The sequence below is a fragment of the Triturus cristatus genome, chromosome 2_2 (assembly GCF_964204655.1).
Source record: "Triturus cristatus chromosome 2_2, aTriCri1.1, whole genome shotgun sequence".
Classification (NCBI taxonomy): domain Eukaryota; kingdom Metazoa; phylum Chordata; class Amphibia; order Caudata; family Salamandridae; genus Triturus; species Triturus cristatus.
The window spans coordinates 719,898,459-719,920,642 of record NC_140582.1 but is presented as its reverse complement, the minus strand read 5'-3'; the positions used below and the strand labels follow the sequence as shown (position 1 = coordinate 719,920,642).

General features: G+C 48.4%; 2 protein-coding genes across 4 annotated transcripts in view; one reads left to right on the top strand and one right to left on the bottom strand.

Moving 5' to 3' along the window:
- Nucleotides 1–22,184, bottom strand: part of FAM149A (family with sequence similarity 149 member A) — a 539,436-nt gene that overhangs the window by 189,520 nt on the left and 327,732 nt on the right. The window lies entirely within an intron of this gene.
- Nucleotides 1–22,184, top strand: part of LOC146862707 (uncharacterized) — a 228,024-nt gene that overhangs the window by 175,804 nt on the left and 30,036 nt on the right. The window contains exon 6 of one of the 2 annotated variants that reach the window (XM_085641975.1): nucleotides 17,474–18,834. The exons of the other annotated variant lie outside the window; for it this stretch is intronic. Coding sequence (XP_085498101.1) covers nucleotides 17,474–17,551 — 78 coding nt within the window. The 3' untranslated portion in view covers nucleotides 17,552–18,834. Of the gene's footprint in view, nucleotides 1–17,473; nucleotides 18,835–22,184 lie in introns of those variants that run through there. 2 annotated transcript variants of the gene reach the window in all.

Sequence of the window (22,184 nt, the reverse complement as noted above, 5' to 3'; positions counted from 1 at the left end):
TTTAATGCCTGAGAAAAAATCCTTCTTAGCACCTGGAGGGCTTCTGTAGCCAATAATACCAACCTAAAAAAGCATATCTTTAGCCAACGGATACATAAGGTGTTGATAAACTCGACCTTTTGGGAATTGTGAAAGGTGATAGCGATGCCCCCCCCCCCCCCCGAACATCCATCCTGTTAGATCTGACTAGAGAGTAGCGCTCAGGTATGGCTAGTGAGATGCAGGGGACGGCAGAAGTACAAATCCGGGTTTCCATAAAGAAGCAAATATCAAGTTTGGATGTTGAAATGAGGACCCATAATTCTATGGCGTACCTCGCCATGAATCTAATGTTGCAATGCAGACCTAGTATTTTCTTAGAGTAATCAATATAAGTGGGGGAACCGTGAGAATTAATCTGATTAGAAAGAGTTCCAGGCAGGCTTGGAGGCAAAGTTATCAGAGTAAGCATTTCCTCAAATCTTGGCAATCTTGCGGGGACTAAGCAGGAAGCTCTTCATTTCCCTAGTGAAACAGGGCCCTCAAGGAGTGGAAAAGATTGGTTGCAGCTCCAAGGAGAATCAGAAAGTTTGGCGCTGGCCAGCCAAATTTGCAATTCTGTAGAAGAAAACTTCCCTGCCATACTTAACACACAGATAAGCCCTGAAAAAGGACTGCTCCTGGCATGGTTCAGGTGCAGATGGGCTTGCCTTTGAAATGCTGGCGCCGCTGCGCACGTCCACGCCCTGCAGCTGCTTTAAGGGTCTAAGTGCAAATGAACAATGAATCTAGACTGCCGACCTGACCAAAATGGCAGCGATGTATAGGCACACAGGAAGTAGGGGCAGTCCTACAATCTAGCTTTCTTCACAACAAGCAGGCACAACAGCTGTGACGGACTGGAGAGTGACAAGGCTGAAGAATAGAAAGAAAAATGGAAAAGTACGGCACAGTAAAGTAGGCAAATACATTTTTTTTAAAACAAGCTAACCCTGGCTAAAATGCACAAGGTCTACTAAGTAGACAGTGAGGTGAGGCCAGGGTTGACAGTCTCCTTCACTGCAATTATTTCCTTCCCAACACAGAACAAAACAATAGGGACAGTGATCAAAGGTGGTATAAAAACAGTATAAAACAGATACCGAGGACGTAAGAAATACCCTCTCAGCAGTGCTGCGCATCCACGCCCTGCAGCTGCTTTTAAGCATGTGCGCAAATGAGCCGAGAATCGAGACTGCAGACCTGCTGAAAATAGCGGCAATCTAGAGGCACACAGGTAGTAGGGGCGGGCCTACAATGTAGTTCTCTCCACAACAAATGGCACAACAGATGCAATGGACCAGAGAGCGTTAAGGCTGAAGAATAGGAAAACAAGCATTTACAATGCAATGGTCTCGGCATTGGTAAAGTTAGAGCTATTGGCATTGCTCATGACATTATTTTTGTTTATGTTTTTGTTTTTAAAACATTTAAAGAAACGGCATTGTCATGAGCAATGCCAATAGCTCTAACTTTAACAATGCCGAGACCGTTGCATTGTAAATGCTTGTTAATTTCACTTTCACGAGTTTAGTAACTGTAAAAACTATATCCTCCAGAATGCAAAGGTGCGCTTGTAACACCAATAGGAAATGAGGTAACAACCATTTGAATACTTAAAGGGGGTGGTTACAAGTGGTCAGCTGATCATGAACAAGGCATTTGAAATACCAAAACGCATAGATCGTTGTCTTTGCCTATATCCCTGCTAATGAGGAAGTAAGATAATCAAAAAAATTGTAAAAGAACTACGGGAGTGTGACCCATTTGTCCTCTTGGCTGGGAGGATTGTGTGTAAATATTGAGCGGCGTGGTTCTGCCGCAGGGGACTGCACCAACAGTGAGCGCTGCATAAAACGGTGAACTGGAAACGCTTTGGAGGATTTAATCAAACCAGGAGCAGTGAACGCTGGCGGATTATTATATCTGGAGGTATCCGAAAACGACCTGTGAAACACACCATTCTGTGGCAAGAACCGAGGTAAGCGTGTGTACTGGTCGAGAGAATTGTATTCAATAAACGTATGAGAGCGGATAGCCAGCTAAGTATCGGGGGAGTGTACAACTGCAGCAAGAAACCGCAATGATGTTTCAACGAGACCACGCAGGGTGTGAAAGCTGACTGGGATGGTTGCGAGCAAAACCTCGGCCGTAGTAAGCAAATTGAAATACTCGAACAGGGTGATCGGAGTAGGCAAAAAACACTGGGTGACCACCGGGAGGGAGGGGCCGTGGAGGGGAGAGCGAGGAGGGGCCCTTGCCCACCAGCCTCCAGGCAGCAGCTGGATAGAAAGAGACGGAAGGGGAAGAGGCTGCGAAAGACGGAGAAAAGTGATCTGATGAGGAGACAGCCAGCGGGTGGAGGGACTGATGGGAAGAGGGAGGGAGCCAGCGTACAATATATGGAGGGAGGGGCGGATGCTACAACGAGGTGAGGCACAACAATGAGACAAGTGGCACCAGACGAGCCGCTTTGACTCCTACTCCAAGACTCTCTGGTACAACATGGTGCCTGCCATGCTGCTGCCGTCCGCCTCCCCTTGCCGACCACCTAAAGAAATCCGTCCCAGCGCCGCCGCCTTTCTCCGAGGCCAAGCAGAAATGCCTCGGAGAAAGGCAGCGGCGGTTTCGGATTCGGGGGCGTGTTCTCCTCTTGCCATTGGCTGGAGGAGATAATCAGAAAAGTTGCAAAAAACACGCCCCCGAATCCGAAAAGGACGGGGCCTGTTCGGAGTGACGGACCTCTTCTCCAATGGCTGGCCAGCATTCAAGAGGCCAGCCAATGGAGAACAGGGGAGAAGAGGGGCGGGTTCAAGCCCCTCTTCTCCAAGTCATTATCTCTCGCGAGCGAGACTGCGCAAGCACAGCCTTCGCTAGCCGAGACCTAAAAAAGGAAATAAGCTGCACGGTAAGTAAGCAAATACGTTTTTTAAAAACAAGCTAAAGCAAGAGGTCTACTAACTAGACATTGTGGCGAGGCCTTCCGCGCGAATATTCCCTTCCCAACACAGAACAAAACAATAGGGACAGAGATCAAAGGTGATATAAAAACAGTATGAAACAGATACAAAGACCGTAAGAAATGCCCTCTCAGCAGCAAGGGTATTTTTCATTCTTGAGGAGGCGGAATTTCATTTATTGTACTTATTTTAGAGGTTAGTCAGAGAGGCAGATAGCTTAGAGAATCGATGGTCTGGTGAATGGATAGAAGGGTTGGTTGAATGGACTGATGGATGGAAGTGATGTTTGGGTTCTGGCTGCGATGAATGCAGTTTTAGACGTGCGTACCTACGGATCACCGGCTTCAATGAGCCTGCTTGGGTGGTGAGTCTGCACAGACATCTCCAGTGGTGATAAGATGGTGAACTTGCTATGCCCATTGATTCATAGTGGTGTGTAGTTCTAGAAGAAAGGGTCTCGGTGGATAGGGAGGTAGGACTGTGCTTGGAAAACTATCAAAATAACGCAACCTTGGGGCGTGGCTTGGCAAGCCGTAATGGCGGTCGTGTTCTAAGCGCGCTCCGTCCAGCCCCACATTATCCTGTCCTATTATCCTGTCTCTCTGACCCTATATCGGGTCCCAAGCCGTTCTGCCGCAGTCGGAGCACGGCGGCATACCCCCGGGCCAGTGTTGACGTCGCGGGAGGTTCGCAGACAGAGCTGCAGCCGCAGAGAGGACCTGCAGCCTGTGGGAGGCGTGCCCTGTGAGGAGCCGGGGAGTTGCCTGCTATCCGGCCGGGCTGAGGAGCCGTCGTAGCAGTTGTGCAAGTGGCAGATTGGCTGTTGGTCATTCGCGAGCCCGGATGAGGACCTGTGGATGGCTGGTGTCCAATGATTTGGCCAGGACCAGTGGCGGTGTGGCACGGCGGCCTTTCAGGGCCACGGAGGTAGGGTGCAGCAGGAGTGAGCGGCGCAGCTGGCTGGCAGTCATCTTGGGGCACCGGACCTCCCTCAGAGGCCGCCGTGCTGCCCTCTGTGACCCCGGTGCCTCCTTGGGGCCCGTTGCAATATCGAGGGGTGCCTACTCGCCGCTGTCTTCCCCCCCCCCTCTTCCTGGCAGTGTCTGTACGTGCTGGGGCTTCGGCGGTCGTGCCGGGCCATGGGGGGATGGGACGGAGGGGACCTGGTGTGGCTGCGTTGCGGAGGTCCCGCAGTGGATCCCGGGAGCTGGTCAGCGGGGGACGCTGGCGAGCTTGGGACCTGCCGTGGTGCACCTTTCTTGTCCCACATCACCCGTTGAGCAGGCTTGCTCTGCGAGCAGCAGGAGGTCTTGGCTGCGGGGTGTGGGTGGGGGTGCTGCCTGCCTGTCATCTTGGAGCACTGAGCTCCAAGATGGCAGGCACTGAGGGGCTCGTTTGCAGGGTCCGTGAGCCCCCTGGGGGCCCGTGATTGCCACTGTGCCGGTAGGGGATTGCCTGCCCACCATTTTCCTCCCCCTCTCCTTCTTTAGAGCCAGTGCCGGTTGGAGATTCGGCGGTCGTATCGGGCCGCGAGGGGAGGGGACATTCTTTGGCAGTGCATCATATTGCCGTTCCTGGTGGGCCTCTGTTCGGCGGTCGGACTGGACCGCAGGTGCCCACTGGTGGGTGTCCCTGTGTCTTGCTCCCTCCATGGTCCTTGGGCTCGTGTGGGGAGTCCTGAATGTGGCCATGACGCGAGACAAGGGTGGTGGCGGCCAGGCCAAGCAAGGCCCCATCTGTAAATATACAGGTGCTGGGGCGGCTGCTGGGACGCCAGGAGGACAACAGGGGCTGGTGCCTGACAATGCGGCACTTATGGTAGCCATCACCCAGTCCAGGGACATGCTCGATGCGAAAATTTGAGCGGTCGGCTCGGATGTCATGCTGCTGAGACAAGACTTGCTTAATGCAGTGTCGCGCATCACGGAGGCCGAAACCCGTATATCGGGGGTGGAGGATGACGCCACTTCACTAAAGAAAAAAGTAGCTGCCATGGAGTCGGTTCAGAAGGGGCTAGCGCTGCGAGTGGAAGATGCTGAAGGGCTGGCCCGGCGCAACAACCTCCGCTTCGGTGGGTTTCCGGAGGGTTGTGAGGGGGACAACATGGGACGCTTTCTGACACAGTGGCTGGAGGGCTGGCTTCCCCCTGAGGCCCTGTCCCGTTGCTTTGCTGTGGAGCGGGCCCACAGGGCACTTATGCAGAAGACACACCCGGGGGCTCGCCCACGGCCAGTCATAGCAAAATTCTTGAACTACCTTGACCGTGACGCCATCTTGAAGTAGGCCCGAGCCAAGGGGCCCCTTATTTACAAAAATGCACGTTCTCATCTTCCCTGACTATATGAGGCTGGTGCAGCAGCAGCAACAGTCGTTCATGGCGGCGAAAGCCCGCCTGAGAGACCTCAAACTCCCTTATGCTCTCTTGTTTCCCGCCCGCTTGCGGATGGAGTACCGCTCCCGCACACACTTCTTTGACACCCCGGAAGAAGTCTTTAAATGGATTGATGAGACGTTGTGAGTGAGAGCCCACACGCCGCCTGGTAGAGAATCTGATTCATCATCGAGTGAGATGGCCCGGCGAGGTCCGCGGGGCCAGCGGAAGGGCAGCAGGCGGTCACGATCTAGATGTCACTCCTGGTCCTGCAGCGCCTCTTCTCGGGGGGGCTCCACCTCTGGGCAGCAGGTGTCAGCGGATATATCCTTGGGTCCTCGGGGTGCTGCCGGGGCCCCAGACTGCTGATTGACTATCGGTGAGACAAGGTTATGGGCTGGTCTCTCCGCCAGGCCCTTGCTGGCTGGGGACGTACCCGAGGGCCATGGACTGTGAGTTGGGGATCCATTGGTTGGAGCAGCTCTCATCCCCCTGTTGGGGATCGGGATCCCTCCCCACCGCGACAGGTACTGCAGTGTTTTTGAGGTATAGGGTGGGGGGTTTGTTGGGGGGGAAGTTGTTTATGTTTTCTGATCGCACGCCCACTGTAGGTCCACACCGTCCCACACACGCACCAAAAAGTCCCAATGCTGGCTATGATAATAGTGGCCCGTCCAGATGGCCAATACACCGAATAGGATGCAGGTGACCTCTGGTACTCTCTGCATGGTTAGCTGGAATGTTCACGGGGCCTTAGACAAGGTTAAACGTGGGGCCATACTTCAACAGGCCAAACGGGCCGGGCCGATGTGCTCCTGCTACAGGAAACACATCTACTGGGCACGAAGGCCCTATGTTTTCAGAGATATGGGTATCTGCAGGTCTTCCACTCCGGCTTCACGAGTGGTTCCCAGGGGTGGCGATCTTGAGACACCGCAGGGTCCCCTATGTGCATGACAAACAATGGACGGATATATAGGGGCGATATATATTCCTTCGGGGCAAGATAGGGGAGGACCTCCTGATATTAGGTAGTGTTTATGCACCCCTTCCTCTGCAATGGATTCTGGTGGAGCGGATTATGACCCTCAGGGCTGACATGCCAGATGCACTCACTGTAGTCGGGGTGGGGGCGATTTGGAGAGTGGTCGTTCCACGAAATTACACTCCCTAGTGACAGGGCTTGATTGGGTGGATGTATGGACGCGCCTCCATGGGGATAGACGGGAATACACCTATCTCTCAGCAGTCCATGATTCCTTTTCCAGAATTGACTATCTTCTTGTCCCCAGGGCGGCAGTGGGTAGGGTAGTTTCAGCGGACATCCTGCCCCGGGGCCTGCCAGATCACTCTCCGGTGGCCCTCACGCTTCAGATAGGTCGTGGGCGACAACCATTCAGGTGGCGTCTTTCTGTGTAGCATCTGCAGAATGACGATTATAAGGAGCACATGAGTGCAGCCATCGACCACTACCTGACAGCTAACGTAGGGTCCGTTCCTCGTGCCGAGACATTATGGGAGGCAATGAAACCCACATTGAGGTGGGTGGATATTTCCAGGTGCGCTGCAGCACGTAGGGAGCATAGGGAGGAGCTGCTGCGAGTGGAGGCTGGTATAGAGGCACTCGAACGCAGGAGCCACGAGGCAGAGGGCAGTCAAGTTAGACGACAGTTGTTGTTGGCGCAACAAAGCTATGCGACCCTCTTAGTCTTAATACATGAGGCCCGCCAAGTCTGGCTTGCGACACGTAGCAGGGTGTATCAATGGGGCGCTAAGTCCAGCAAGATGCTACACCGGCTTTGCCAGGGAACCTTCCACTCTCAGGCCCTACCGGGAGTTCTGGGCCCAGCGGGAAAACCGATTATCGACCCCCTGGCTATTGCGGAAAGCTTCGCCGCCTATTATGCGGATCTGTGTGCTCCGAAAGAATGCCTCTCGGCCACCGTCATGGACAAATTCATAGCTGACCTACCACTTAAAGCGGTGTCCGATGAAATGCGGGAACAGTTGGAGCTACCACTGACGGATGAGGAGTTGGGCACGGCCCTGGGAGAACTTAACCCTGGGAAGGCGCCGGGACCCAATGGGTTCCCCAGTGAATTTTTTTAGACGCTTCTTCATACAATTGGCCCTTCACTTTCGTTCGGTGGTGGAAGAGGCTCGGGAGTGGGGCTCACTTCCTCCAGACTGGAGGCATGCAGAGGTGGTGGTATTCCACAAACTGGGCATGCCCCCTGAGCACCATGCCCCATATCGTCCTATTTCCCTTTTTAATGTAGAGGCGAAGGTTCTGACCAAGGCATTGGCCAATCGCCTCCTCCCCCACATCTCCACCCTGGTGCACCCCGATCAGGCTGGGTTCATGCCCTGGAGGGCGACCAGACATAATATTAGACGAGCGCATGTGGCGGTGGCGGCCATCAGGTATTTGGGCGAACCAGCCGCACTGTTATTGGCTGATATGGACAGGGCGTTTGATTCCCTGAGCTGGGTGTATCTCTTCTCCCTGCTGCGAAGTCTCAACCTCGGCCCGCGATTTCTCTCCTACCTGACGCTACTGTACACAGATCTAACGGCGTCAGTGCGGGTGGCGGGTGCACATTCATCGTCCTTCTCTATCGGGCGGGGTACGCGGCAGTTGCTGCCCCTTGTCCCCATATTTATTCGCACTAGCCATGGAGCCCCTGGCTGCATGGGTGTGCATTGACGCACAGATCCAGGGATTTGAGTGGGCACCGGGTCTGTCTCATAGGATCGCATTATATGCGGATGATGTTCTTTTCTTTCTTACAGCTATAGACAGGACGGGGCTGTATCCGCATTATGCAAATTTTGGGGGAAAAGTCGGGACTCTATATGAACCCCTGTCAGTCAACATTATGGGTTCTGGGCGATCGGACGGGGGTTGGAGCATGGGCTTCCTCAGTTCAGTTGGCGGTGGGGGGACTGAAATATCTAGGCATATTCTTATCGGATGTCCCTGCAGTCTACTGGGAGCGCAACCTGGCCCCAGTGTGGGAACGGACTCGTGAGGATCTGAAGTCCTGGTCCCGTATGCCTCTGTCTTTGTATGGCAGATCGGCGATCTTTAAGATGGTGGCGCTTCCCCGGCTCCTCTACCAATTACAGAATCATCCATGTCAGATCCCACCCTGATGGTTTAGACTGGTGAATGCAGCACTGGTCCTGTGGGAGGGGGGAAAGGTGCGGGTGGCTCTGCGCACGTGCTTCCTGTCCACCTACTGCGGGGGACTGGCGTCCTTCGACGTTATTTCGTACTATCAAGCCTCACACTTGCTGGTTCTTAACGAATGGTGGTACAGTGACAGGGGAGACCCAGCATATGCAGTTGAGTAACAACTCATGGGACACCATTCCCTACATACAATACTTTACTCAGTGCCGCTGCGCGGGTCGCTGCCGTCGGCTACGTGGGTGGTGTGTTTCATCTGGATGCAGGACTTGCGCCGAATGGGGTGGTGGAACACCTTGACTCGGGAAACCCCCCTCTGGGGCAACGGGCGTTTGCCTCAGCTGGCGGCTCCGCATGGTTTCTGGGGATGGGACACGATAGGCATTTCGGTCCTTGGGGATGTTATGAGGGGTCGGACGCTCAAATCCTTTCAAGGTCTGCAGACAGAATTCCTTATGCCACGATCCCAATTCTACCGCTACCTTCAATTTCGGCATGCCCTGTCCCCTTATCTGGAGGGCTTGGAGACGCTGCCGGAATTCAGCCCACTAGAGGCGAAGGTTTTCATGGGTGATCTCTCTGACCGGAAAATCTCTCAAATTTACCAATCCCTGGTCACCCATTGATCCCCTACACTTCAGAGGCTTCGGAGGGCTTGGGAGGAGGAGGTGGGAGTGCTTGAGGAGGAGGATTGGACCGAGGCTTTGGCAGCCCCGCGAGGGGCGGCCATAGCGATGCGACTTCGCCTGGTTCAGTTCAAGTATTTACACAGGGTCTATTTTACCCGAGTGCGTCTGTGGAAGGCGGGGCTGATCGCCTTCCCTGTGTGCCTTCGTTGTGGCCACGAGGAGGGTACATTCATTCACACTGTTTGGAGTTGCCCGTCTCTTGAGTGCTTTTGAGGAGGAGTATATTCCTGCCTTTCGGAGGTTCTGGGGTGGGAGCTCCCCCGCACGCCGCAACTGGCCTTACTTCATGTCATGGAGGGAATAGGAGCCAATATTTATAAGCGACACCTTATGCAATTGGGTTTTACACTGGCGAAAAGAGACATTGCCAAGGTATGGAAGGCACCGAGGGCCCCATCAGTAGCCGCATGGATGAATGGACTTGATTTTTGCCTTGGGGTTAGAAAAACCTATTTTTGTAGCTAGGGGGTGCCCACGCAAACACTACAAGATTTGGAAACGGTGGGCGGATTATCGGGGTCTGTTGTTAGACCCGCCACCAGTGACTGAGGACCATCCGGTGGGATAATACGTATTCATATTTTTGGGCTGTGGCGGCATGCTACGGGAGGGCCCAGAGGGGTCTACCCTTTCTGTTGTATTTCTATGTGGTGGTCAGGACTATGTGAATATGGTGCGATCAGGGAGTTGGAGGGGGGTGTTGTTGGTATGTGTTTGGATATTTTGTGCAAAAGTCAAAGTCACCATGATAGAATTGTTGGATTGTGCAGCTGTCTCTGGAGTGCAGAGCCCTGCAATATATGTGCAACTTGACGAAATAAAATTTGTTTAAAAAAATAAATAAATAACGTGATCTTGGAGAGTCATGGGGAGTCGAGGGAAGAAGAGGGCTGAAAGGGATGAAGGGAAGGGAAGGGAAGGGCACAGGAGGCAAGAACCGGTGACTGAAGCATATTTTAAGAGTGAGTAGATCGGCTGTCGGTTACGGCAGTGAATTCACTTACTATCGCGCTAAAAAACGGTCTTTCACGATCTATTAGACTAAATGTATATGCAATTACACTTTGATGTTATCTGCCAGCAAAATGTGACACTTGTCAGCATAAACTGGTATTTGTTTCAATAAAGATTAAACCAAATTTGCTGTAAAGCAACAAATCAAGAGATCCTGCGAGTTGTTGCTTGAAAACATTCTTACACTCTGTACTAAGTGATACAATGTGTTTCTTGAGTTTCTTTCTGAAAATAAAACTTTTCTAACTGAAAGACATGCTAGACACATTGGTGAATCCTAAACAATTTCTCTAAAATGGCGCCTTTTCTTTGTTGAGTGGACCGAAGTACAGCTCACAGATGTTTACTTTCCTATTTCATTAACTCAACATACAACACATTCACACAGGCGGAGCATTGCCATTCTCTGGTGGATATATTACGAAGTAGCAATTGCATATATTCAACTAAATCCGATCGAGCTGTCTTATCTGATGTGGCTCAATGTTTGTTTTCCATCATCTCGCTGTGTGCATAGATTTTTACTTCCCGGATGTTTTCGTGGTGCCTTGGCTTCTTAGAACAAAAACAAAGAATAGGTCAAAAGAAGTGCGACACTGAGAGACATCAGCTACATTTATTTAGTTTCTAGTTGTTTTAAACAACGTGATGTTGAGCATGCACGTCAATAGGCGGTATTTAAAATAATGATATTCGTGTTAAAATGCCTAGGACGTTACTTGGGCATGTGCGCCCCAGGCAGAAAAGGTGCAATACATGACAAGTGCTAGGATAGCGTCCTTAATTAATAGTAACCTGCAAACCTTTCTACAGTCCTATCCCTTTCATGTCGTTCCACCCTTTACTGTAATATTAAGCATTAACATAGAAGCACCATATCCAGCTCCCCCCTGGTATTTTGGGGAAGTGGAGCAGTCTGATGACTGCTCACGGGTTGGGCAATTTGTGGGTGACTTTTGTAGCCAAAAGGGGTATATAGTTGATCATTTTGTAGGTGCCAGCTGCCTTTTTGTTGATAATATGGTGGTTGGTACCTAGGCAGTGGTAGTTTTTGCCCCTTCCTCCAATTGATTATCTTTGTCAGTGGGGAGGGCCTTGGTCAAGGGAAGGTATTGTCCTGGGTCGGCTTCATCAGAACAGGTGCGCAGGGGTTATTGTTCTTAATTAGGGTTGTCGCTTTGGAGCATAGAAGGTTGGCAGAGAAGTTGTCATCGTTTAACAAAGTTTATTCTTGTTGACAGCGCCAATTCAGGCTGAAAGGGAACAGGTGGATCAGTTCATGCCTAGATGTCACAGGAAGTTCAAGGTTATGTAGGAAGCCTACTTCAGTAGGGGTTAATAGTTGTAGTAAAGGATTGGGGAGTTTAAAGGTCACAGTTACAGATCTGGAGAGGGTACAATATTACTGCATTAAGGTGTTATGAGGGGAGATTTTAGGGAAGGGGGTAGCTTAATATAGGTGAGTTATTTTGTATAGTGATGTTTTAGTTATGTGAGGCAAAGGCCTAGGTTGTTTTGTGATGTGCACCTGTTTCAATATACCGGCCCTTTTTACACAATCCTGGTGTCAGCGGTCTGTGCTGCTTCCCCTCTTCCTCAATGTATACAAATTTAAACCAGGATCTAATAAATGTCAAAGAGATGTGAAGCCAAGTCCATCATAGCTTTCTTGTGAGCACAATCAAGCAGTGAAGACGAGGGAAATATCAAAATATCAGAAATTACTCCCATTTGAGCAACGAGAAACTCTTAAAAGTGAACTGCTGCAAAGGGCCAGAAAAATATGCAGCCAGGAAACAAGCATTTAGTGAAATTCAAATACACACCTCTACTTTGATTATATATTATATTTGCTGGGTGACAGCACAGAACAGCAGTGTGCATTTTGTTCCTGTGTTATATTCTATGCCAAAGCTTCCAAGCTTACGAGTGCACACTCGCCCAGTTGAGGCACCGACCATGAACCAAGGAGCAAGTTTCAGCAAGTGGTTATCAGGGGCATGCTGCTAGCGTAGCCCAACCCCGCTCAAAATATTATCATAACGAAAGTTCTCAAGCCTCTGAGGACTGATGCTGCCTCTCTCATGCACCTGTAGTGGATGCAGCCCAGCATGAGGCAGTGTCTGCTTTGCACATGCCTTTGGCAGCGGACCAGGGGTGGCGGGGGGGGGGGGAGGGGCAGGGGTGGTACATAACGTCAGATTGCGCTTAACCGGTGATACAGATGCATGAAGTGCTCCAGTGTCATTTCCTTACACACTGACCTGAAGCAACGCCCTTTTGAGGGGGAGCAGTTGCTCGAGTTGTGTAGCTGACAATGACCTCAGAGCTGGGGACGGACATACAGCTCATACGCCTTGACTTCCTGCTCTTATCTTAGTTTGAGCTGTTGCATCAAACGTTGGTTCTTTGTCTACAAATTGACACTTGTTGCTTTGTATATTTCTGTAGCGCGAACCAACCCAAAAGACAGCCTATGTCGCATGTATTTTAAAATGATACAGAAAAAACAAATTATGAAATTCGTCTTTTAAAGGTAGTCAGTCATCTAACCATTTTTAAGAGAACTCATTAAAAATCACTGCAACCAAACTTGCACAAGAAATTCAAAATGTGTAATAAGTCACTAGACAAACACAGCAGAATTGTAAGGATAACTTCTTGGGTGAGCTCGCATTTTGGTTATGTCTTGCTTTTGTGACCATGTTTTCATTTCCTCTGGCTTAGCAGTCAGCTAACTTTTATATAGCTCTTCACACCACACTTGTGCTTCTAATCAGGGTAAAATGGGTCATTAAAACCCAGGTTTAACCTTACTCAATGTACCGACCTTGGAAGAATGGGAGGATTCATTTTGTTTCTTTAAAAAGTGGCTGCATTATTTACAAGTTAGATCTATTCTACAATTTGTGTTTGCGAATTTGTCAATTTGTAGGTCCCTGTTTGTAATGGGAAAATTAAAGCTGCGATTCCCAGCATTCTTAGAGCTGTTGGCTGAATAATAATGACTGGCTGAGAGTGGAAAAGGCTCCCTCAACCAGGGGGCACCGCACATAGCACCGCACATAGGGCGTCTATAGCTGTGCCATCGGGTGGGGTAGGCAGCACGATGTAGAAAGCCCATTATCATGCTGTCCTCTCTAATTGGCCCCGGAAGTGCAACCACTTATTCGAAACAGCGCACAACGCAGTTCAACGCTCAGCTTTAATTAGTATGCTGTGAATATGCTGTGACAGCCGAGCCACGTGCCATTCATTGAGTGACTATCTCGGGCATTGAGCTAATGTGGAAACGTTACTTAAAATGCATTGGTATAATGGCCAATGCGTCGCGCTTGGCAGAGCTGGTCAACCACCAACTGCTAAAACACATACAACCAGGCGTATCTAACTTAAGTAGCTCAGGTGGACCCTGTGTCACACACGAACGGTGCACTGAGACAGCGCAAAAACAACCAAGAAGCGGACATATAAAGAGTGACCAAAACCATATTCAAAGTACCTTATTCGAAGGACAATATGCACATTATACTACAATAATAATAACACCAATGCTGCTTGTTTTTAGGTCTCGCCTACGCAGAGCGCATGCGCTGCTAGGCAAAAAGACCTTTTCCAATTGCCATGGCTTTTCAGCCAAACACGTGCACGCGTTCCATTGCCTTCAATGGCAACGCGTGCACGTGAGGCGATTTCCTCGCGGGAGCGAGCGCCGCCATATGGTAGCAATTATCGCTCCCGCAAGTAAATCGCGCAGGCCCCCCTCCTCCCCCCTGCTTCTAGCACGCACGCGCACACAAAACTCCAGGGCTTTTTTTTTTTTTTTACTTTAAGCGCGAGACGCGCGTGCGGCCAATGCTTGTTGTATTTCTAATGACTTTTTACCAAATTGTAGTTGTTTGTGAATTTGTCCAAGTTTGCAAATAATTAGGTGTAAAAATAAAAACACGAGGCAGTATCATCAATGCATCAGGAAGGAGAACAAGGAAGATGGTCCTGGAACGGAATGTGGAAATGGAAGCGAGTTGGAGCGGCTTAGATGTGAGAGGGAGAGAATTCCAAAATGTCTGCGCGAGACACGGATCAGAAACCGGGATAGGCACGTGCGTGCATTGCACATATAATGAGCAATTAAAGTCCTCATTTCATACCGATCTATGACGTCTTTTTGGGCTGATTACTTTGACCAAGGTAAATGGTTGCTTGTCAGGGGAAAATGAATGGCAATTGACGCATTTGTAGACATCTCTACAGGAATGCAACACAACATAACACTGCAACAGGCCAACACAATAAAAATATAATGGTACACAGCAAGAATAAAACAGTCAATACAGAACGTCATACAACAACCACAGCACAATACAACATCATCACGTTGACACAAAGTACAAACACACACAAAATACAACACAACACATAGCCAGCACAACCACATCTAACATAACAGACATGCACATTCATTCTAGTCACACATTACCACCGGGAGAAATCTGCTTTTATAATATGATAGTAAAAGGAGTTTGCAATAAAAATGACCTTACTCGTTGCCAAGAATGTGTGTTAGTGCTCGTAAAAGTGTTTTGAGACCCGGCGTATGGAGGGCAAGGCTTAGCCAATTCGAATTAAGGCAAGCATTTGTAAGACAATAGTCAATAGACCTCAGCAGTGAAACTTATTGGCTTTCCAAATGTTGTTATGTGTTAACAAGGACACACGTTCTCAGCGGCAATTTTTGAATTGGTTTGACAATAAAAGCATTGAAAGACAATTGCTTTGGCTGCACACGCATCCAGGGCAGTCATCTTTATATACATTTGTAATATATGAACTAGGTTTAGGGTGGGTAGGGGTATTTGGTTGGCAAGGGTATTTTTAGGGTTTAGGGTGGGTAAGGGTATTTGGGTGGCAAGGGAATTATTAGGGTTTAGGGTGTATGGGGTATTTGGGTGGCAAGGGTATTTTTAGGGTGGGTAAGAGTATTTGGTTGGCAAGGCTATTTTTAGGGTTTAGAGTAGGTAAGGGAATTTGGGTGGCAGGGGTATTTTAGGAATGTTTCACACGAAAAGAGTTTCACATCAGACCTAGTAAATAATCAACTGAATTTCAGTCTTCATCAATGAATATGAAAACTACCGAGCGCAAAGGATTCACTCTTTTGGGATGCCAGTATCTGATCAATGGCTTGCGACTGCAATTGTAGTTGATTCTATCAAAGTCAGAAATATGAGAGGATGCCCCTTTTTCTCTCCCTCGTATTTACAACTTGTAATGGATCGCAAAACCCCTTTTATACATTGAAAAGACGTTTTTCACTTGTAAAAAGAATTTCGTACATTTCAAAACACTCTTTTGCAGTCGTAAATCCTGTGGTTTTGTGATCTACATGGTTTATAAAAGCAAAATGGGTCTAACCTATTAAATAAATAGTATACTTCACATAGTAGCAAGGAACATATTTGTAGACAAAAGCTATAAATTAATGCATGAGAGATATTATGTAGAGGAAATATATTGTGTCCAATAAATTTCATAGCCAGTCATCTTTGAGAGTTCTGCTAATCTATGCCCACGCTGACAAGATTTAAGAACTATTTGCTCCCGGAATGTGCTAAATTACAATCTTGTTAATTAGCACTTGTCAAAGCAAATGTCTTTCCCACTGCAGAACAAGCATTTAGGTGGAAACAAACCGCAGATGGCAACTGTCTTTGGAAGTCAAAATACAAAGAAAGATTTGTAATGCACTTTTCTTCTGCAGGGGTACAGGTACCAAAGTAGAAACATTTGCTTAAAACAGTGCTACACCCAGTGCTTAATTTGTGTATAAAAGACTGCCGGTTCCCCAAGCTCTGCTCAGAATTCGGTGGCCGGTGCAATTAAACGTTGGCACGCCAAATACCAAAGCTGGTAGCCTTTAATCCACTATCAGACACTCCCTGCCCTTTTTTACTGCTCTTGCAGGTTCCTGCTTTCTCCCTTCATGGTGGTTTTTCCGTCTTTCTCTTCCTCCATTTTTCCAATTTGGTTGTTTTTCCCTCTCATGCACTTAGTAAATATGGTATTCGGAAAAATAAGCGCCGATCCCCAAACATTAGTTGCCGTGGCCTCACCGGCAACAATTGGCTCAAATTAAGCACTGGCTACATCAGAATGCAGGAAACACAAAGACGATATATCTTAGAATGCCAGATGTACAATGATGAAAACATTAACTCTGTTTATTAAAAAAACACTCCTACATTAACAAAAAGCAAGTGGAAGCTGGAGCACATCACAGAAGTAGTGCATAAGATGACCCACTAAATGAACAGACGGAGGTCAGTATACATGGAGTCTAGCAGCAATCTGGAAGCAAAGACTTTCAATTTGGATGACGAGATAAAATGGCTATAAAGAAACGGAGCATGTATACAAAAGGGAGTGCAGAGTAGATCTGAGAACATTTGGACATACACCTACCTCTTTTAACTGTATTATGAAAGTGGATATTAAAGCATGATACAGGAAGGTCCAACGAGGACTGTGACATGAAAAGGAGGAGGAAGAAAAAAAGCCCGCAGTTCCCTTTTCAAAAAACAATCAAGGGACTGCATTGTCCCAACTACTTTTGTTCCCAAATCCATATTTTATCTCTTCCTTATTTTTAACATCTGTTCTAAAACCCTTCTTTAGTCTGCAAACACTATTTACATGGTTTTAAAAGGGGAGGGGAGGTGTGTGTGTGTGTGTGCCGGTGTGCCGGTGTGCCGGTGTGTATATATATATATGTATAAATATGTATATATTACTTCTATAGTAGAAGACGGTTTTGTTCCTTTATTGTATTCATGTATGGCAAATACAGGTAAATAAAGCACCTAATACAGTTATGAAATAACTAGGCATGGGTGACATTTAAATTACAGTGGTGTAATTCATGTAATTTGGGAATTTTGTGTTATGTTTCCCACGTGAAATTACACCCTTAAGCCACGTCATGCACATACACTGCGTTCGAAGCACTATTAAAGTGAAAGAGCACGAGAACAATGCAAAATACCAGAACCCGGGCGGCTGTTGTTACGCAGTGCCTGTGGTTTTGCACTATTATATTTAGCACAATCTGCATCCTCGTGTCTAAACTGGAAACATGGGCACATTTAATACTGATATATAGCGCTAAATGCCAGATGTCTTTTCAGATAATTATGGGTAATTTCGTGTACTTTTCCCAATCCTGGTACAGGACAGAGGAAAGACGATGGGTGCTAGCAACGAGGACTGCATTACAACGAAGATGTTTCACAGATGGTCCAAAGATTGATATGTTTGGCGAAATGCCAGTTCTGAACACCTGCAGTGAAAATTGCGGCAAGACTAGAGTTGAATAAATGGCAAAGTGATGTTCTGCGGAGAAAAAGAGCTCTATTTGTGTTCGGAGTCCTGAGGAGATCCCTAAAAAATGCTGGAAAGGGTTCAAAACGCGTCGACTGATTTTTGATCAAAGCCAAACAAGTGTTCTACTATGCAATTCCACTGTAGCTCATTGATAAACTAACTTACAGATCTAAAAGAATTTCGGTTTCAGCTCAGTAGGAGCACTGCCCTTGCAGAATTCAAGTATAAATTGTTTCAATTGTACATAGCAGCGGCGATTGTTACATTTCAAAGTTCTTTTGAATGCACAGAACTGGAGCGATGATATGTTTTGTACTATGATGTCTTATATGAAATGTGTCAAGTCTATGTGCCTTGTTCAGTGCTGTATATATTGTAAGTGTTGTGTCCCTGGGGTACGAAATTTTGTTTATTTATTGAATTGGTGAAAATTTGGATCCATAAAAAACTTTTTGTAAAATATAGGAAACAAAAAACTATAACACATTTGCAAGAAATCATGCAATGTTCATAACAACTGAAGTGTGTGGTCATCCAATTTGAATGATAAACTGAATGAGTATCAGTATTGACATTTGATTGTCTGGAAACAGGGCACATTTAATGCTAATATATAGTGCTCAATGCCAGATGTCTTTTCACATAATTATGGGTAATTGCGTGTTCTTTTCCCAAATGCTTGCTTAATTTCACTTCTAGAAATAACTGATATTAGTGCTCTCAGCATGCCATATAAATATTGCAATTTTTATTCACATTAGTTTCAAGCATTTTTGAAAGAGAATCAGAGATGTTTTTTTGCGATGCCTAAGAAAATTAAAATGCCCACACTGTTCGAACACAAGCCTAGGTATAAAAAACAAATACCAGTTCTAATACAGCTTGTTTCCTAACTTTACATCAAAATGATTATATTTTGCAACTCAATGATTATGGGGAAGTGCACCAAGAGGTAGATTCACACCAACAGAACTATCATTTTGGATAACAACCTTGTTCTTTATTTCCCCATTCTACTACTTAAATTTTGCACTGTCAGAATAGGATGTAAATTAGTCCTCAAGTGCCCCCGTATGAGCTCTGAAGCAGAGTTTCATAACCTGTGGTCCGAGGACCTCTGGAGGTCCACAACTATTTTACAAAATAAAAAATTATTGCAATTAATGAACTAAAATAATAAAGTATATAAAATAAAGAAGAACATTTTTAAATTTGAATATGTTTTCTATATTTGAGCTTTTTTTTGGTGTCTACCTGTTTTGTATTCTTGTGTATTGTTTTGATGTCCAAGTCATAGAAATTACTAAGGCCAGAACTCTCCCGAACTCACTCAAAATTAACCACAAACACCTAACCCAGCACCACCGTGGACGTGGGCGGCCACCCAGGAGACCCGGACACGTTGAGGATGCAGTGACTGTTGGCCGACCTGCCTGAGCTCTGAGGTTTCTGAGGAGCAAGCCACCTGCCGCTGTTGGGCTTGGTTCTGTAGGAGACGTGATCAGTTCTGCATGGCCCAGTGCCTGCAGATGGATGGTGCAGTCCTGCTGCAAGAGACACTTCTGCTAGGAAACCGATGCCCCTTTCTAGGCAAAGATGGATACACTGGAGTCTATCTCTAGGGGGACTGCCATTCTCATTCATAAGCACTTGCCACTGCAGGTCATGACAACACACTAGAACAACCTGGGAAGTTATATGGTGATAGAAGGGTGAATGGGAAATAGTCGCTGGACCTTTGTGGAGGTATATGCCCCCCACTAACCTAGTAGAAGACACACTTCAGGCCCTCACTCGTGTGCTATTGCACTCTCCTCCTGGTAGAATAGTGGTGGGAGTGGACTTTAACACAGTCATGGACCCACGGCCGACACAAAGACTGCCCACGCTCAGGAATTCGCCATTATGAACGCATGTCAAGCTCCATAGCCCTCACTGACAAATGGCGCCTTTATCACCCTGACACTAGCGAATTATGTACTACTCTTGCTCAATTTACTCCTCCTCCAGAATAGATCATTTTTTCATACCCTCAATGGATGCCACCATGGTGACTCCAGTACAGATTCTGCCACTTGCATTTCACAGACCATGCGTCCCTATTGCTGGCGAAAAAGCTATCCACAACTCGGGCAGTGGTGCCTAAACTCCTGGGGGCTATGAGATGCTTCTAATGATGACTTTGTTAGGCAGCAGACTGTTGATTATGCAGAGCTTAACAAGGGCTCGGTAGGATTCCAGACAATGCTCTGGGAGGCACTGAAGACCCGCCTGATAGGGCAGTCGATATCATATCAAACTGCAGCCAAACAACAGAAATACTGGGACATTGCTGAGCTTCAGACAGAGATACACCGAGCTGAGATCATGGGAGTCGAGCAACTGATTTTACACGAGAGGAGGAAGATGGCCGCCGGAGGAAGATGAGCTCAAGATGGAGCTCCCGAAGCTGAGATCGCTCTAATGAGCTGAAATCTCTGTTAGCCTCGAACCGAAAACTTTCTCTCTCCTTCCGCACCACTTCCCCATCGGACTTACCTCAGGACCTCGATGCCAGACCTCGTCTCTCATCACCGACCAAGCCTGCTTCATCGATCAAGCGACCAGGCCACGACTCTGGGTTTTGACGTGAGCCGTTCATCCGAAACACGGCTCTTCGCCACCCTGCCTGCTCCTGCCGCCTCCCTCTCGGCGGGGAGGGCTCCGCCACTGCCGGAAAAAGTGGACTGCCGCTTGGCCACACGGCCCAATCGTGGAGTGAATATTGAAGGCTGGAGGGACGAGGATGGGACGTGGGGACTGCCTGTAGCTGCGGTGAGTCCCCTTTCTCCTCGCAGCTCCAAGCGGCCAGGCGACCACACATGCTGCCATTGAGTCATGAGGGCTCTTTGTACCTCTAGCCATGCCACGTGACGGAACAAGTGTGAAGTTTTAAGGGGCGAGGATGGGACGTGGGGATCGCCTGTATCTGCGGTGACTTCCCCTTTCTCCTCGCAGTCCCGAGCAGCCTGGCGACCGACCGCACTCGCTGCTATTGAGCCGGGAGGGCTCTCTGCATCTCTAGCTGCGTTGCCTGTCGTCAGTGCACGCAGCTGTTGCGGTTATTTGGTTGACTGCCCGCCCCCTCCCTCCAGGAACGAACAGATTGGGCAAAGCGGGGCTCTCGACCTCTCCAGGAGTCTTTAAGGCTGCCGCGAAGCCGGTGGGCCTCGTTGCATTTCCCCTCTGTGCCACCCGCCATCTTTGGTCGGGGCAAGCATCCGATTGGCACAGGCGGGTCATCGGCTTCACCGGGGGCCAGAAGACCCCCTGCTGATGTGCATATCTTCCTCTTCTCCCTTCTCTCGGACCGGCCGGCCACATCGGAGCCCTGGAACCCCAGGAGGCTACACGGAAAGTTCGCCCTCCTTCCCCCAGGTCCCGGTTTGCAGGTGGGTGTGTCCCATACTACGGGAGCTCGCCGCTCGGTCCCTGCGACCACAAGAGATTCCAGGTTAAATTGAGGGGTCTTCTGAAAGTATGGTTCCCTGAAGGCCTCTCCCATCCACTTCAAGCCATCAACTACCTCAATGTTAAATGTGCTGAGCCTCAAAAGTCTTTCATAATAACAATAATGATTGAAAGGAAAGATTCAAGGCTCGAATCCCCTTCAGAGGGCCGCCTACAATCAGGCAGCCATTTTTCAGCTTGGGACATTTTCCTCCTGCCTAGGGCACAAGAGCCATGGACACAAAGAAGGGACTCCCACGAACCTCCTATCTGGATGAGCAAATGCGGCAGCCATCTTGGAACGGTTGTGGTCAGTCATCAGTCCTGGACTTCTCTTTTATTCTGGTCAGCTGGCTCACCTCTGGTGGCCAATAGTACCTCCTTTTTGGTCCTGATCTGCTTGCCCTCTACCCTCCTAGGTCTCTGCTTAACTTGCAAGGCCTCCCACGAGCCTCCCCACTGGATTTGCTATTACGGTGGCCATCTGCCTGCCCTGGGAGCTGCCTTCGCCCGGAGTTTCGATCCAAAACAGGGTAAATGTCTGTGCCCATCACTGTGATCCACCAGGTGTCACTCATTTCCACGCTGGATTCCGTACTCGGAGGGCGTAATCCCTGGTGGCAGGGTTGGCCCCATTAATGGTCCCTTGCCCACTCTGCCACTGGAGTCAAGCTAGCCTTCTATCCCACCCGAATGATATATTATAGGGGAGTTGGACCAGAGTCCTTGGCCCTGCGTTTCTAGTCGCCTCCTGACCACAATCTTATTGGATTATTCTCACTAGATTTCCAGAATATGCGCCCTCCTCTTATTATACTTCTTTGCGCTATCGCAACCCTAGTGGCCCCTTTCTCTACCCCCCCCATATCCCCTACCCCTCATCTCCCTATCATGGCTTCCATTTGAATTAAGTCTGGAGTTAACTGCTTCAAAGTCATTTATCCCCCCAATCTGTCCAAAGCAGCACCAAAACGTTTCAAGCACAACACCATTGAACAATTCCATGATTCCCTCTTTGTTGACCAATTCCATAATGGGCGTCTAGGGAAGCTCAAAAATGACTTCATTTT